The 14,763-nt window shown below is 41.5% G+C and overlaps 1 protein-coding gene across 4 annotated transcripts; it reads left to right on the top strand.

The window, feature by feature from the left end:
* The first annotated feature begins 491 nt into the window (after positions 1-491).
* BEND3 (BEN domain containing 3) lies at positions 492-14,175 on the top strand. 4 transcript variants are annotated; one of them, XM_042445956.1, is made up of 4 exons: positions 492-966; positions 6,108-6,150; positions 6,690-6,907; positions 11,274-14,175. In XM_042445956.1, the coding sequence occupies exons 2-4, from the start codon at positions 6,111-6,113 to the stop codon at positions 13,485-13,487; spliced, it is 2,472 nt and encodes an 823-aa protein (XP_042301890.1). In that variant the 5' UTR covers positions 492-966; positions 6,108-6,110; the 3' UTR covers positions 13,488-14,175. The 4 variants fall into 4 exon arrangements, with proteins under 4 accessions (XP_042301890.1, XP_042301888.1, XP_042301887.1 ...); XM_042445954.1 differs by lacking the exon at positions 492-966 and adding an exon at positions 2,080-4,015 and having other exon boundaries at positions 6,100-6,150; XM_042445953.1 differs by lacking the exon at positions 492-966 and adding an exon at positions 2,080-4,015.
* Positions 14,176-14,763: the final 588 nt, after the last annotated feature.

Here is a 14,763-nt window from a genome sequence, read left to right on the forward strand (position 1 = left end):
AAAGTCGCACTGAAGGACCTAGAGATTCCTAGAGAGAATACTAGGCATTTGTAGCTAGAGGTGCCACAGCAAACTACCACCCCCATAATTCCACAGCATGGAGCTATGGCAGCTGAAGCGGTGTGAAACCGCGTTATGTCTCCAGTGTGGACGCAGCTCAGCGTTTCTCCTCGTGAGGTAATTTCTCAGCCTCACAAGAAGCCACCCTCGCTCCTTTCGCTTCCTCCCAAACAACCCTCCCGCCAAGCGTGTGTTTTATTTCAGTTGCGTGGACACCTCTCTCACGAGGCCACTGTGTGCGCCTGCGTCTTTTATTAACAGTTGTTAACACCAGTGTCTGGTGACTTGGGGGAGGGGGCGGAGAGGCTGAGGCGAAAAGCGGGGCGCGAGACCAACCGACGCTCCCTAACGGCTTTTTAAAGAGAAACCCTGACCGGGGCACGGCCACCAGGAAAGGGGCGGGGCTTGCGAGCGCGCGCGGAGGGGGGGGCAGGAGAAAGAGAGAGAGAGCGAAGCTGTGTGAAAAGAACGAAGGGGCTGCGGGGGCCGCCATGGTGCCTCGCCTCAGCTCGCCTCTCCCCGCCAGCACACTCAGGGTCCCGGGTGGCAGTGGTGTTTATGCTGTATAGATCTCTTTTTGTTCTCCCCTCGAGGAAGGGGGGCTTAAGAGTCCTTGTGCGGAAATGACACACCGTCCAGTCACGTCACGCGAGAGCGCAGCGCGCGCGGACCCACACACACACATATATATATCCACACCAAGCTTTAAGTGGGAGGGGAAAGACACGGGAGCCTGCGCTACCGCCGCTTTCTAAGGAAGGGGGAACAAGGGGAGGAGGAGGAGGAAAGGGAAAAAAAACACCCACTCGAGACCAAGTGGGCAGGGAAAAAGCCCGCCCACCCGCCTCCTCCTCCTCCTCTTCTCCCACTTCCCCCGACCTTCCACAGTGCCTAAGAAGGAACCAGGTAAGCCCCCTTTTTTGCCCCCTCAGAACTTTTCTCTCATCGAGCCTCGCTCGGTCCACTCGGGAGGCGCGCGCGCATGTGGCGTGGGTTGGGTTCCCACACTGCGGTATCAATCTTGGAAAAAGAAAGCCTCAGAAGAAGATGAAGCCGGTGAGGCAAAGCCCCTCGCGCGGGAGGAAGGGCGCGCGAGGCCGAGAGGGAAACGGTTGGGGTCGGGGAAGGGAGTGGGGTTGAGCGCCCGCGCAACCCCACTCCCTCCCCCACCGCCATCACCGCTTCCCTCTCAGCCTCGCGCGGAGGAACCATGGCATCCTTGGCGTTCTACGGCTCGGAGCCGTTCGCGATCATTTGGGGAAAGCCACGTGACCTGGCTCCGCCCCCCCAAAAGCGAAGAGTTCCCGCGCGCCCACTGGCCTCTGAGAGACTGACTGATGACTGAACTTCCCCGGCGGCATAGTTGGGAGAGAAGGAGGGGCGCCGCCGCTCTCCTCTTCCCTCCTCCTCCTCCTCCTCAGAGCCTTTCACAAGACTAAAAGAAAAACTTCTGGAGTTGATGATGTTGTTGTTGTTGTTTTTCTGAGCCTTCCAAGTCGTTCCCCAACTCATGTCGACCCTGCCATGGGGCTTCCTCTTGGCAAGACTTAATTGTTCAGAGGGGGATTTATTTATTTATTTATTTATTTACGGTGTTGATACCTGGCCCTTCAGCCCTAAAGGCTCTCAGAGCAGCTTACAGTTATTACTACTTTTATTTACACGGTCCCCTGCCCTCAGGCTTACAGTCTAAAAAGGCAGGACACAAAAGGAGAAGGGATGGTTTTGGGGAAGGGCCTTTGCCATAGCTTTCCCCTATAAGGCTGAGAGTGTGCCACTTGCCCAAGGTCACCCAGTGGGATTCGGACCCTGGTCCCCAGAGTGTTAGGGCCCAAACAGACAGGCCAAAATAAAGCTGCTTTGGGTCACTCTGGAGGTATGCTGTTTAAATGATGCATGTGTCCTAAGAAGCTGGAAGCCATGCCAAAGCCATGCTACAGTCCTAAGGACTGGAGCGCAACTTTGGCACAGCTTCTGGCCTCTTACAATGTGTGTGTCGTTTAAACAGCACACCTCCAGAGTGACCCAAAGCAGCTTTATTTTGGCCTGTCTGTTTGGGCTCATAGTCTTTAACACTCAAGCCACTGCACCAGACCTGCACAACTTGACAGTAGGTTCGAGCCAAAATTAAAGTAGATTGAACTTCTGTGGGCTGCAAATTGATTTTAATTAAATATTTATTAATAATTAATATTGTTAATATTAATTCCATCCTCCCCCTCCTCTGCCCAGCCCTCTCCTCAGAAGAAAGCCAAGAGGCAGAAAAGCCTTGAGAGGTGAGCGTTTGGCCCTCTTCTTCCTCCGCTGCCTGGCCTTCTTAGGAGAAAGAGAAACAGTGGAGGAGCCTTGCAAGGCAAGTGTTTGCCCATCCTCCAACACATGGCCCTCTCTCTCCTCAGTAGGAGGCCACATGGCAGAGGAGCCTTGAAGTCGTTCTACATCCTTGTGGGCTACTCAAAATTGCATGTGCCCTCCAGGCTTTATGTTGTGCAGGCCTGCACTGCACCATTGTAGCTCTCTGGAGGGGAATCACCTCAAGCATGGTCATCCAGTGGTAGTCCTGGGTTCTAATCATGTTGCTGAGAGAGAGAGAAGAAAAAGTAGGATGGGCTTACAGCACATGCTGTATAAGCAAGCAGTGGCATGGCTCCTTGGAGGACTGCTGTGGTGACTGGGCCTGATGCATCAGATTGCCCTTACTTTGTTGCCCAGAGAGAGAAAGAGAGCATGCAAAGTTGATGCTGCCTCTGCCTCCTTCCTTTCCCTGCTCTCTTTCTTTCTTTGGGCATGGAGGGCTGGGTCCAGTTCCAGCTGCACTCTTGTCCAGAGAAGGGACACAGGTGAGCGAGTGCATCTGGTGGCTCCTTGTAATCACCACTGTTCCCTCGCTCCCTTGTAAACTCGCTCTGTGGCAGAGCTGTAATGACTGTCCCTCCTGCTCCCAGCCTCAGCTGTTGCACTCTCCATGGGAAATACACATGCAAGCATGCCTTTGCAGCAGCATCTTTATCTTGCTGGCTCACTGCTAGTCTTGTTCTTCCTGTCAGCTTAGCTGACCAGGTCCTCATGTGCTCCCCAGAGTGATGGTGGCTGTGAAGGTGACCTGGTCATTTGTGCTCTGGGCAACATAGAAATCTTTGCTTTCGCAGGCAAGTGAGCAGAAGCAGCTGCTACTTATAACTTTCCCTCACTTGCCTGGCAAATAAGTGAGTAGAAGCTACCATTGGAGTCTTCATGAAGGAAGAAATAGGATATTGGAAGTAACCCCATAAGACAGGGGTGCTAACTCACCTTAAGTGGCCTCCAGGTGACCTGCTGGTAGGAACTGCTTCTCACAGGTTTATGTGGGTGGGAAGGCAGCAAGTAAGGTCCAAAACACCTTAAATGGGAGCAGGTAAGGTCCAAAACACACTGTACAAATAACCCAGTTTGTGAGTGCTTTAGTGCCCTGACTCAGTCCTAGGGAATCCTGAGAACTGTAGTTTCTCATTCTCTCTCACAGAGAAGGCTAAATGTCTCACAAAAACTACAGCTCCTAGAATTCCCTAGCATTGAGCCAGGGCAGTTAAACCAGACTCAAAGTGGATTATTTCTGCTGTGTGTTTTGGTAAGGGAAAAGATTACTTTGGAGCTGGAAACTAGCTGATCATAAGGTCTGTCCCTGCCCCGAAGCTAGTAAAATTTAGCTCTTCTCCAGAGTTTAACAGGGCTGACGTATAGCTAAGCATGAATAAGGTTTACAGCCATACTCAGAAGTAATCCATTCCACTGTGTTCAGTAGGAACCTACGCCCTCTTAAGTGTGCATGAAGGACCATACTACAAAGGCACAATACAGCTGAAGTCTACGAATGCTCATGCTACCAACCTCTTTCTTTCAGCAAACCTCGAAGGTGCTACAACATCCCTTTGCATACTGGTTTTCCAGACTAATATGGCTTACGGCTTTGAATTCAGTGAGTAAAGAGTGCAGGGGCAAAAAACCCCCAAACCCACACAGATCATGCTCAACAGTACACTAACTTAATAATTGCTTTTACTGTTTTGAAGACATATACAGAATTCAGTTTAGACTGTAGGTCACGTCCTGTTAAGGATGGACAGTTAAAAGAGATGTGAGTAAGCCTAATAAGTAACTTGGGATGAGTTTGAATCAAACCAAGAGAAAAGGAGAAACTAGATTATCTATACAGCTAACTCATTCTACCTACACACTGTTTTCTAAGCAAAATACACACCTTAATCTTTAGGATCTTCAGATTTCTACTTCACAAATTGCCGAAGCATATGTTCTTAAACCTCTGTTGTTGTTGTTCACTGCCCTTGAGTCAACTCAACTCATAGGGATCCTATGTATGAGACTTCTCCAAGGCCCCCTGTCCTCCACTGTTCTGCTTCCATCTTGTAGATTCAGACCTGATATCTCTAATTGAATCTAGCCTTCTCGTCTTTGCTAATGATTTATGTCTTCTCATGATGTGGTCAAAAACAGCAGCCTCAATTTAATCATCTTGGCTTCCAGGGAAAGTTCAGTCTTGATCTTTTCTAGGACCTATTTCTTTGTCTTTTTTGGCCATCGACAGCATTCCTAGCACTCTTCTTCAGCACCACATCTCAAATGAGTTGATTTTCTTCCAATCTGCTTTCTTCACTGTCCAGTTCTCATAGCCATACATGGTGACAGGGAGTATAACGGACTGGGCAATTATAACATTAGTGCTGAGTTGTATATCTTTACTCTTTAAGAGCTTGCCTAGTTCTTTTGTTGCTGCCCTTCCCATTCCTAGTCTGCTTCTTATGTCTTGAGTGCAGTCTCCTTTCTGATCAATGTTTGATTCACAGTATGGGAAATCTTTATTTAAATTTCCTCATTGTCTAGGTTGAATTTGTGTAGATCCTCTGTGGTCATTATTTTTGTTTTCTTTATGTTCAGCAACAAACCTGTCTTTTCAGTTTTTTCCTTGATCTCCCTTAGTAATTGTTCCAAGTCCATGATGTTTTCCACTAGTACTAGTATGGTGCCATCTGTATATCTTAAAATTGTTGATGTTCCATTCTCCTGTTTTTACTCCTTCCTCTAAGTCCAAACCTGCTCTTTGTAATTCTAACTAAACATGCCTAAAAATTATTACAAGTTTAGGTGTTCACAGAAAAAAATAATAACTTATATTACAAGGCCTGGCGGAAACTTACTGTTTGGATCAACTAGTGTTCTTTTGTTTTTTAACACAAAGATTTTTGTTTAAAAAAACAAATGAAAGCACTAGTGGATCCAAACAGTAAGTGGATCAAAACAATAAGAACACAGCTTGTGTCCTTAACACAAAATTCAAGCAAGTAGTGTGGGTTGGATCCTGAATCCCATAAGCTCATAGAAGAGAATGCTCTCAGCTTTCTGATGCCCTTACTGATGCACTTTCCTAAAGTTTGTTCTGTAATGTGGGAATTGGTGGTGGTAAGGGTAGTGAGGGACGGGAGTATAAGTTTCAAAATCACATCCTTTAGTGTGGAAAATCTATTGAATTCAAGCTCCCTCTGTAAATGAAAATATTTGTTGCTAATCTCATTCCACTTTCTTATATGACCACTTGTCTTTCCATGTAGCCTTTCACACTGGACCCTACTGCTCTTAAGAAAGCCAGTGCAAGCCTAATTCTAGAAATTGTTTCTACATATAACATAACATTCAATAGCTTAAAAGTTGTGTGCCACCAGAAAAATGAACCTTTCATTATCTTTGAGTCCTCAGTGGTGCCTGAAAATTGACACTGGGGGGTTTCCCAGTCCTTCAGAGCAGGTTTCCAGGTGCCTAGGGGCTTTAGTGCAGTGATGAAAGTACCCTCCCAATTCTACTTACAGAAGCACTTTCTTTCATCAGCAGATTTCCCAGTTGGATTCTAGCCAGTGTTTCCCAGCAATATGGTAAATGGGGCAGCTCTTTTCACATGCAGTAGAAATAGTGGTTTTGGACAGCTTCTTATTGCTTTAGTGTCTTCTAAGGTTTCATGTGTGTTTAACTTGTTTCTCTTTGTTAATGCAGAGGAACAGAATATGAATTCAGCTGAATTATGTGATGAAGAGAATGGAGAAGGTAATATTCCACTGCTTAATATATTCTCTTATCAGACCAAAATACTTAGGAGATTATACTAAAATACATTTAGTACATAGTGCTAACAAATGAAAATGTTTTTGTTAATCATATGTTAAAACTCATCATTTTTCACTAGCTATACGTTTCCTAGCTGTAGGTTTTGCTTTCACTATTGCCTTGTCTTTAGTGCTGTAATTGCTTTGGAGAAAGAACTGTATGATTAATTTAACTGAATACAGTTAAATTGGGGACCAGAATTTTAATAATAGAGAATGCTGAAATATTAAATAAATAAATAAATGCTGAGATAATTTTTTAAGTTACCGTATACTAGGTAAAGCTATTTATGATAAGATAATGTATTGAACTAGTCTCAATAAGGGTGTGGATTCCCTCATGAGTAATATTTAAAATATATAAAATGCTGTATGGTATTCAAATACAAATTAAATCATAACAATAGAACTCCTATTTGAATTCAGTAACAATCTAATGAGCTTCCTGTCAGTGACTCATTTGTTACCTTCCCCCCCCAGGATCAGTTACCAAAAATACAATGAAAGTAGAAACAGAGAAAATAGATGAAGTGCTAGATTGTTCTGTAATCTCAAAACCTGAGAAAAATTCACTGGAGAGTTTAGTGAATTGCCTGCAAGACACCAACAAACGAAAACGGACCTTGTTTGGTTGTGATGGCTCAAGAAACCACCAAGAAATTCTACCAAGTGTGAAAAAAAGAAACCTTACACAAGAGGTAATTCCTTTAAATGTGGAAAGTAACTACATATTTAGTTTATACCTAATTCTTCCAGCAGTTAAGTGCAGTACTGTATTTGAGTACAGCGCGCCCGCGTCATACGTGGGCACGCCTTACGTGGCTTGAGCATACACGCTCAAGCCGTGGGGAGCGCGTGGGGCGGAAGGGGCTTGAGCATAGGTGAAATTCGCCTTACGCGGAGGGATCCGGAACGGATCCCCGCGTAAAGCGAGGACGCACTGTATTTTGTTTTTATACAGGTTTTAGGCTGTACAAAACCAGTTATACACATAATATATCATTATAGTTCATAAACTAGAGTAATAGAGTGCACCTTAGAGGCACCTTAAACACCAATTGGATTATGAAGCACAAGGTTCATTTTTAAATAGTAAAAGTCATCAGATCTATGAAGTGAGCTGAGAATTATTATTATTATTATTATTATTATTATTAAACTTTACTTATATAGTGCTGTAGATTTACACAGCGCTGTACATACAATTAAAAATAAAACCTGCCAATGGCATACATTCTACAGGATAATAACAAAATACATATAAAACAATAGATAATAATACAAGATGGCATTAGATAAAATAAGCAAGCAACAAATTAAAAACATTGAATATCACATATCAAAGCAAATATCAAATAACAATCAGATAACAGTCACACAATGCCTGGGAACACTTCCCTGAATAATATAGTCTTCAACTCAATTTTGAAACTGGTTAAAGTAGTGATGACCCATGCGGCTCGTGGGGGAAGGAGGTTCCAGTAGTGAGGGGCAGCAAGCAAGAAGGGACGAATCCGGGAAGGGGCGGTGGAAATCCTAGGCTAGGACAGCAGACCTTGACCACCAGAACACAGAGTATGAGTAGGAACTTGAGGAGAAAGGAGTTCAGATAAATAAGGAGGGGCCAGCCCATACACCGCTTTAAAAGTCAACAACAAAAGCTTATACTGGATATGCAAGGGGAAGGGGAGCCGGTGAAGGGATGATAATAGAGGAGAAACATGATCAAAGTGGCGAGTGGATATAATAATGTGTGCAGCTGAATGCTGGACAGAAACTAAAGGACGGAGATGAGAGAGAGGAAGCCCTGCCAGAAGGAGGTTACAGTAATCTAGTCACAAGACCACCAGGGCATGGACCAGAATCTTGGTGGTAAAGGCCGAGAGAAATGTATGGATTTTAGCAATGTTGTAGAGGAAGAATCTAATCTACAGACCTTGGCTGTTGCCTGGACCTGGGGGATACATGAGAACACAATGAATTGAGTTTTGCTTATAAAACCTCATGACCTAGTAAGCCAGTTATTTAAAACACCTTTCCCCATTCCGTTCAGTATGGTCACTTTTCTGAGATTTGTGCTGTCTCTGGCCCCAAGGCTGTTTCTGGAGTCTCCAGAGCCACCCTCCAGTTGCTGCGGGGTGATCTAAAGAAGAGACTTATGCCACTGGAGGTGTTTTCTTCCCTAAACAAGCCATGTCTCACCTCCACCTTGTGGTATCCCTCATCACCTTTGTTGAGGAACTAGGAATAGCTGGTGTGGGCCACAATAGATATGGGATGGTGGTGGAAAATGTCCCTCTAGGAATATTTGTCCCTTTATACATATATAGAGAGAGATTACATTTTATTCATTTATAGCATTTAATCTAGTAACATTTTAAAATAATTTATACATTTAATAGTGTGTACTTGATAACAAAATTCACATATTTTAGCCTTTGTTTTCCACCTTGCTTAGCAAAAAGTTTGTTCAAGATAGATCAAAGTTCCATTTAAGAAACATCCCAGAAATAGGAGATCTGTTTGTGCTAGGTATTCAGGTATTTACAAGGTTTCCTGCCCCTCCTCTGTTTGAATTTGTTTTATTAAGGAAAAAAATTGACAAGAAGAAAGAACAAATACATTATAAAAGACAACCAAACATAGCCATGGGACATGGATATAGAAATAGCAGATCATTTCTGTCCATTTGTGTCAGCTATAAATGGAACAGAAAATCATTTGGCTTATAATAATAATAATTTATTCATTTGTATTCCTGCCTCTGGCAAAACCCCTCCGGGCGGTAACAACAGTAAAATATAAAATATGACAATTAAAAACACTTTATCCCTCCCCCCCTTAAGACAGTATTAAACAGTAAACATATTAAAACACAATATCAATGCATAAAACAACAATTAAAAACTAAAAACCCTGATATCCCTCTGTTGATCCTCAACCATCACTAAGATGGGGCCACGGGAGGAATGAGGGAACCTGGGAATCAGGGAACCTGGGCTGGGATGATTATACAGTGTGCCCTTACCTTATGCAGGGGATCCGTTCCGGACTCCCCCATGTAAGGCAAATTCCATGTATGCTCAAATCCCATTAAAAATAATGAGGCTTGTGCGTGTGGTGTGAGCGCTGGCGCCATTTCCTCTTTATTGCGCAGCTTTCCGCATAAGCGGAAAGCTGCGTATAGCGCGACCATGTATGACGTGGGCACACTGTGCTTGATTCATTGCTTTTTTCTTATTAGAATAAACAACATACTAAATTGAAGAAGCTGACATTTTTTATATGATTGCTTCTCAGAGATTTACCAAAGGGATCAACATACAATGAGACCTAAAGACTTGAATCTTAAGTCATACTGCATATACTCATGTATAAGTCTAGAAATTTAGGTTAAAATTGGCCCAAAAAACCTCAGTCGACTTATTCATGGGTCAATATAAGTACTGTACTTTAACTCTTATTTTTAAAAAAGGAACCATCCCCTGGTGAAAGGCAAGAGTGTAATCTGTCTTGGAAGCATTGCCCCTGATCTGCTCTCTCATCCATCCAGCCTTTTGTATAAGCACAAACAGTGATGCCTGCTGGAATTGTTCTTTGGCATTATTTTCCTTTGCTTCATCCTTTACATCCTTTGTTACATGCTCCTAAGTTTTATCCTCAACTTATCCATGGGTCATATCAAAATTCATCGTTTTGGCGCCCAAATCTGCTCTCGACTTACACATTAAGTCAACTTATAGTTGAGTATCTTCGGTATGTTACTATTTTTAGTGATGTTTAAGGAGTTTTTCATTTTATAAAAGGAGTACAGTACTTTATTCTTATCCTTTTTTCATTCTGTCTTAGGAGCATGTGTATATATAACTTTTACCTTTGCTGTAAAAAATACTAACTAGATAAAGTGAAAGATTCTTCAATATGATCACATTTTTAAAGTGTGATTTCTTGCATATGATTTGGAATTCATGTGCATTGTAATTAATGTTAATGTTCTTGCTGTCAAGTGAAATAAGTTGACAAGATAGCCAACCCTTTTACATCTTAAATGACGGGACTCCTAAATAGTGCAAAATGTTTGTGTAAATCTGTGCCTAATATTGCTTCTTTCTTGAACTCTTCCAAATACTAAGACATGTTCAGTTGGTTTGTGTTGTATTACCAGTACTGTATTTCATGCTATATTTGAATCATTAGAAAACACTGTAGATAGTTATATAAAGGTGTTTTCTTATAACACTGTTCTCCTTTATACTATTAGAATGCGCAGAATGAGATGTGCATCATATGTCAGGTGCAGATAGACTGCTAAGTCTTCTCAGTTTGTACATTGCAATAACTTGTTGATTGATAACACTGTGCAGAATCCCAGGAGGGTAGTTTCTGCTATGGAAGCCTTTCAGTGTAGTGGAAAATCCCACTGGTGGAAGGGTAGGGACCAATTTTTACTCTTCTACTATAGCTCCCATCTCCCATTCTGGAAGAGTTCCCAAGCCTTCAGAGCAGATTCTCATTTCAGCAAGGCTGCAGAGGGAAAGAGGAATCTGCAAAATTTATCTTCCTTTTTCCACTTGTAAGAGTGAATTTAGAATCTAAGCCAAATAATTTGATGCAGAAGATCCTTATACACACAGAGCTGTGTTACACACCCAGTACTGTGATATGAGCATAGATTTCCTATCAATTTGAACCTTGCCAGCAATTCTGTGAAAATTAATACTTTGGGTCCTAAGAAAAGTTAACTTAAAGATTTAAATTCACAGAAGGAAAGCTGCCTATCTCCTCCTCCCTATTCCTTCCAAAAAGCTGGTTTGGAAAGGAGAGACATGCTTCTGAAGAAGAAAATAGTCTAAGTACATGAGTTACAAGCAAAATTGGTACATTGTTTTCATTATGAATGCCTTACTGATTCTTTGAATATCCCTTGAGATGTCTGCAATTAAGATCCCCCCTCACATTGTTAATAAATAATAAATTGATTCTATAATTTATTAACTAAGGGCAAGTGAATAAATTATCTTACACGTAGCCTCTTACACTAATTGTATATGTGTTCATTGAAAGGGCCTTATTTCAAATCTGAAGCACAAAGATGGCTCACCTACTCAAGAAGATGTGGAACAACCAAACAAGAATCCCAGTGCAACATGGATTTATGAAGAAGAAGGCTTGAATAACCCAGTCATGCCATCCTATAAGAAACCTCTATATGGGATCTCCCACAAAATTACAGAGAAGAAAACTCTGTCTGGAACAGAGCTGTTCACTTCCTATGAGTTGTTTGAAAAAGTTAATCCTAGCAGTCCCTCCAGTCTTCGGAATTTGAATGATCAACGCAAAAGAGATACCAGTACTATTTCAGCTTCTGAGTCCGATCCAAATATATATTCTTTGATACAAAAGATGTTTTACACACTGAATACCTTAAATTCCAACATGACTCAGCTTCACAGCAAAGTAGACTTATTATCATTAGAGGTCAGTAGAATTAAAAAGCATGTCAGCCCAGCAGATACTGTAGCAGAATTTAGGCCCCCTCCTGAGTACCAACTGACCGCTTCAGAACTTAAACAGATCATGGATCAGAGCACATCAGGTGGAGACTTGGCTTGCCGGTTACTTGTACAACTTTTTCCAGAGCTCTTCAGTGACGATGAGCTAAGCAGGACCTGTAGTACTTGTGGCTATCTTAACAAAAAGAAACTTGAATCTCTTCATCTGCAACTCATTCGAAATTATGTGGAAGTCTGTTATCCTTCTGTTAGGAATCCTGCTGTTTGGCAGGCAGAATGTTTGCCTCAGGTCAATGACTTTTTCAATAGTTTTTGGGCTCAGAGGGACATGGAAAGTAGTCAGCCAGATATACAGTCCTCTAGTTTTTATGAGGCTGATCGGGTCATTGATGATAAGGAGGATGAAGAAGCTCTGCCCATGGACAGGAGTAATTCTATTGTTTCTGAATGGGTATTTGATGCTCATGATATAAATGAATTTTTAGATGAAGCTTCCTCTCCAGGAGAATTTTGTGTCTTTTTGCTACACAGATTGTTTCCAGAACTCTTTGATCATAGAAAGTTGGCTGAGCGATACAGTTGTTATGGAGAATGTGGAAAGCAAGAGCTTGACCCCCAGCGACTTCAGGTAATCCGCAGGTACACTGAGATTTATTTTCCTGCTATGCAGGAGAGAAAGGCCTGGTTGCAGCATTGTGTTCAACGAATAAATGATGAACTTGAAAGCATGTATATGGATGACAGTGAGAGTGAACAGATGAGAGATGATTGCTATGATTCTTCTAGTTTGCCTGATGATGTGTCTATTATAAAAGTGGAAGATAATTTTGAATATGAAAGGCCAGGCAGAAGGTCAAAAAAGATTTGGCTTGTACCTATAGACTTTGATAAGATAAATATCCCTCCCCCCAATTTTGATGTCCCTATACCAGACTACCTATTAAGCAAAGAACAGCTTAAAAACATTTATGAAAGTAGCTTGTCTATAGGCAATTTTGCCTCTCGATTGCTGGTTCACTTATTCCCTGAATTGTTTACTCATGAAAACCTAAGGAAGCAATATAATTGCAGTGGTTCTCTAGGCAAGAAACAGCTTGATCCAATTAGGATTAAGTTAATTCGACACTATGTGCAAATGCTATATCCAAGAGCCAAGAACGATAGAGTATGGACATTAGAATTTGTTGGGAAGCTTGATGAAAGATGTCGCCGTAGAGATACTGAGCAGAGGCGCACATACCAACTGCAGAGAAAAGTTCATGTGCCCGGACCTGAAAGGAGAGAATTTCTGACCTATGCAATAAACTCAGAAAGATTTAAAGAAGAATTTGATGGACCACCATTGCCTCCAGAAAGAAGCAACAAAGATTTTTGCAAGATACCACTTGAAGAACTTGTTGTTCCTCCACCAGACTTTCCTGTGCCTTCTCTGTATCTGCTGTCTGATAAAGAAGTAAGAGAGATAGTACAGCAGAGCCTTTCAGTTGGTAACTTTGCTGCCAGACTTCTTGTAAGACTTTTCCCAGAACTCTTTACTTCAGATAACCTCAGACTGCAGTACAACCATTCAGGGGCTTGTAACAAAAAGCAACTCGATCCTGTCAGACTGAGACTAATCCGTCATTATGTTGAAGCTGTTTATCCTGTTGAGAAAATGGACGAAGTGTGGCATTATGAATGTATCCCCAGCATTGATGAAAGATGCAGGCGTCCCAATAGAAAAAAGTGTGACATACTGAAAAAAGCTAAGAAAGCAAAAAAGTGATGGGATCTTTTATGTTTCCAAAGATGTTATTGACCACTTCAATTATATGAAGTAGGCTGAAAAGTCAATCTGTTTTGGACTCAGTACTAAGGTAACTGACCAGTCCCATTGCTCCTGTATATGTATTTATTACATATACAGGAGAAGGCAATATGGTCAGTAGGGGAGGTAAGGTCTGATCCAGTAAGAATGTCTTTTTGAAAACAACTGAAATGAATGCAAATTGTAAAATATATTCTATATTGACATTGGTTTCATTATGCCTACATGCTGGCTAGATTTTTGATAAATAGTGCCCTTACTACTTGGCTGTATTGGTACAGAACACAGAACTATCCATTGTTAGAGATGCCCAACAATATAATCTTCATTGATGAAAATAGATTACATAGTTTTTAAATTCTTAATTGATTTTTAACAATAGGTTTTCTTGTCCTCTTTATGGCAGTTTTCAGTAGGTACTTTTAATCAGTCATTGGAAATTAATAGTTTTAAATTTTTAAACCTGTAGTTTTTCCAATGCCACACTGTTTGAAAAACAGTTGAAAATCAAAAAGGGGATTATCCTAATTGCATTTACAGTTGTCCCTCCATATTCACTAGGGTTAGGGGAACAAGACCTCCGTGAATATGGAAAAACCACAAATAACAAAAACACTGTTTTTACCTGAGAGGACACCTCTCTAGGAATCTCTAGTTCCTCCAGTGCAACACTGTGGTCAATGTCCAACATACACTGACCATAGAATGGCACTGGAGTAGCTACAAATGGTCTTTCAGTGCAACTTTTAGTGAAAGATTGACCACAGAGTTGCACTGGAGGACCTAAACAGTCCTAGAGAGAACATATTAATGAAATCCGTGAATAATCAAAGCTGCAAATATCAAAGCCGAAAATATGGAGGGATGACTGTATTTCTTGTGTTAGTCTGAATGCTGGAAGAGTGAAAATATTATAAAATCAGTGAACAGAAGAGTTGTAATTTTCTTTTTATATTTTTTCAGTTTGGAGCTAAATTAATGTAAAATTAAGATAATAATGATGGTGGTATTTAACGTGTGTTTATATTAAGATTGTAGTACAGATGCTTCAGTTTTTATTCATATAAGTTATTTTACAGTCTTCAGTGTGACCTCTTATTTTAAGAATTACTGGTATGAGTAGAGATTGTGAAACAGAATCCTGCCCTGTATCAGTATAACATGGTGCTATTACATGTTACTTTCACTACTTATTGAAAAAATACTTGAATTGAAGAATGTACAAAACATTTAA

This window comes from Sceloporus undulatus, chromosome 1 (genome assembly GCF_019175285.1).
Source record: "Sceloporus undulatus isolate JIND9_A2432 ecotype Alabama chromosome 1, SceUnd_v1.1, whole genome shotgun sequence".
NCBI classification, from domain to species: domain Eukaryota; kingdom Metazoa; phylum Chordata; class Lepidosauria; order Squamata; family Phrynosomatidae; genus Sceloporus; species Sceloporus undulatus.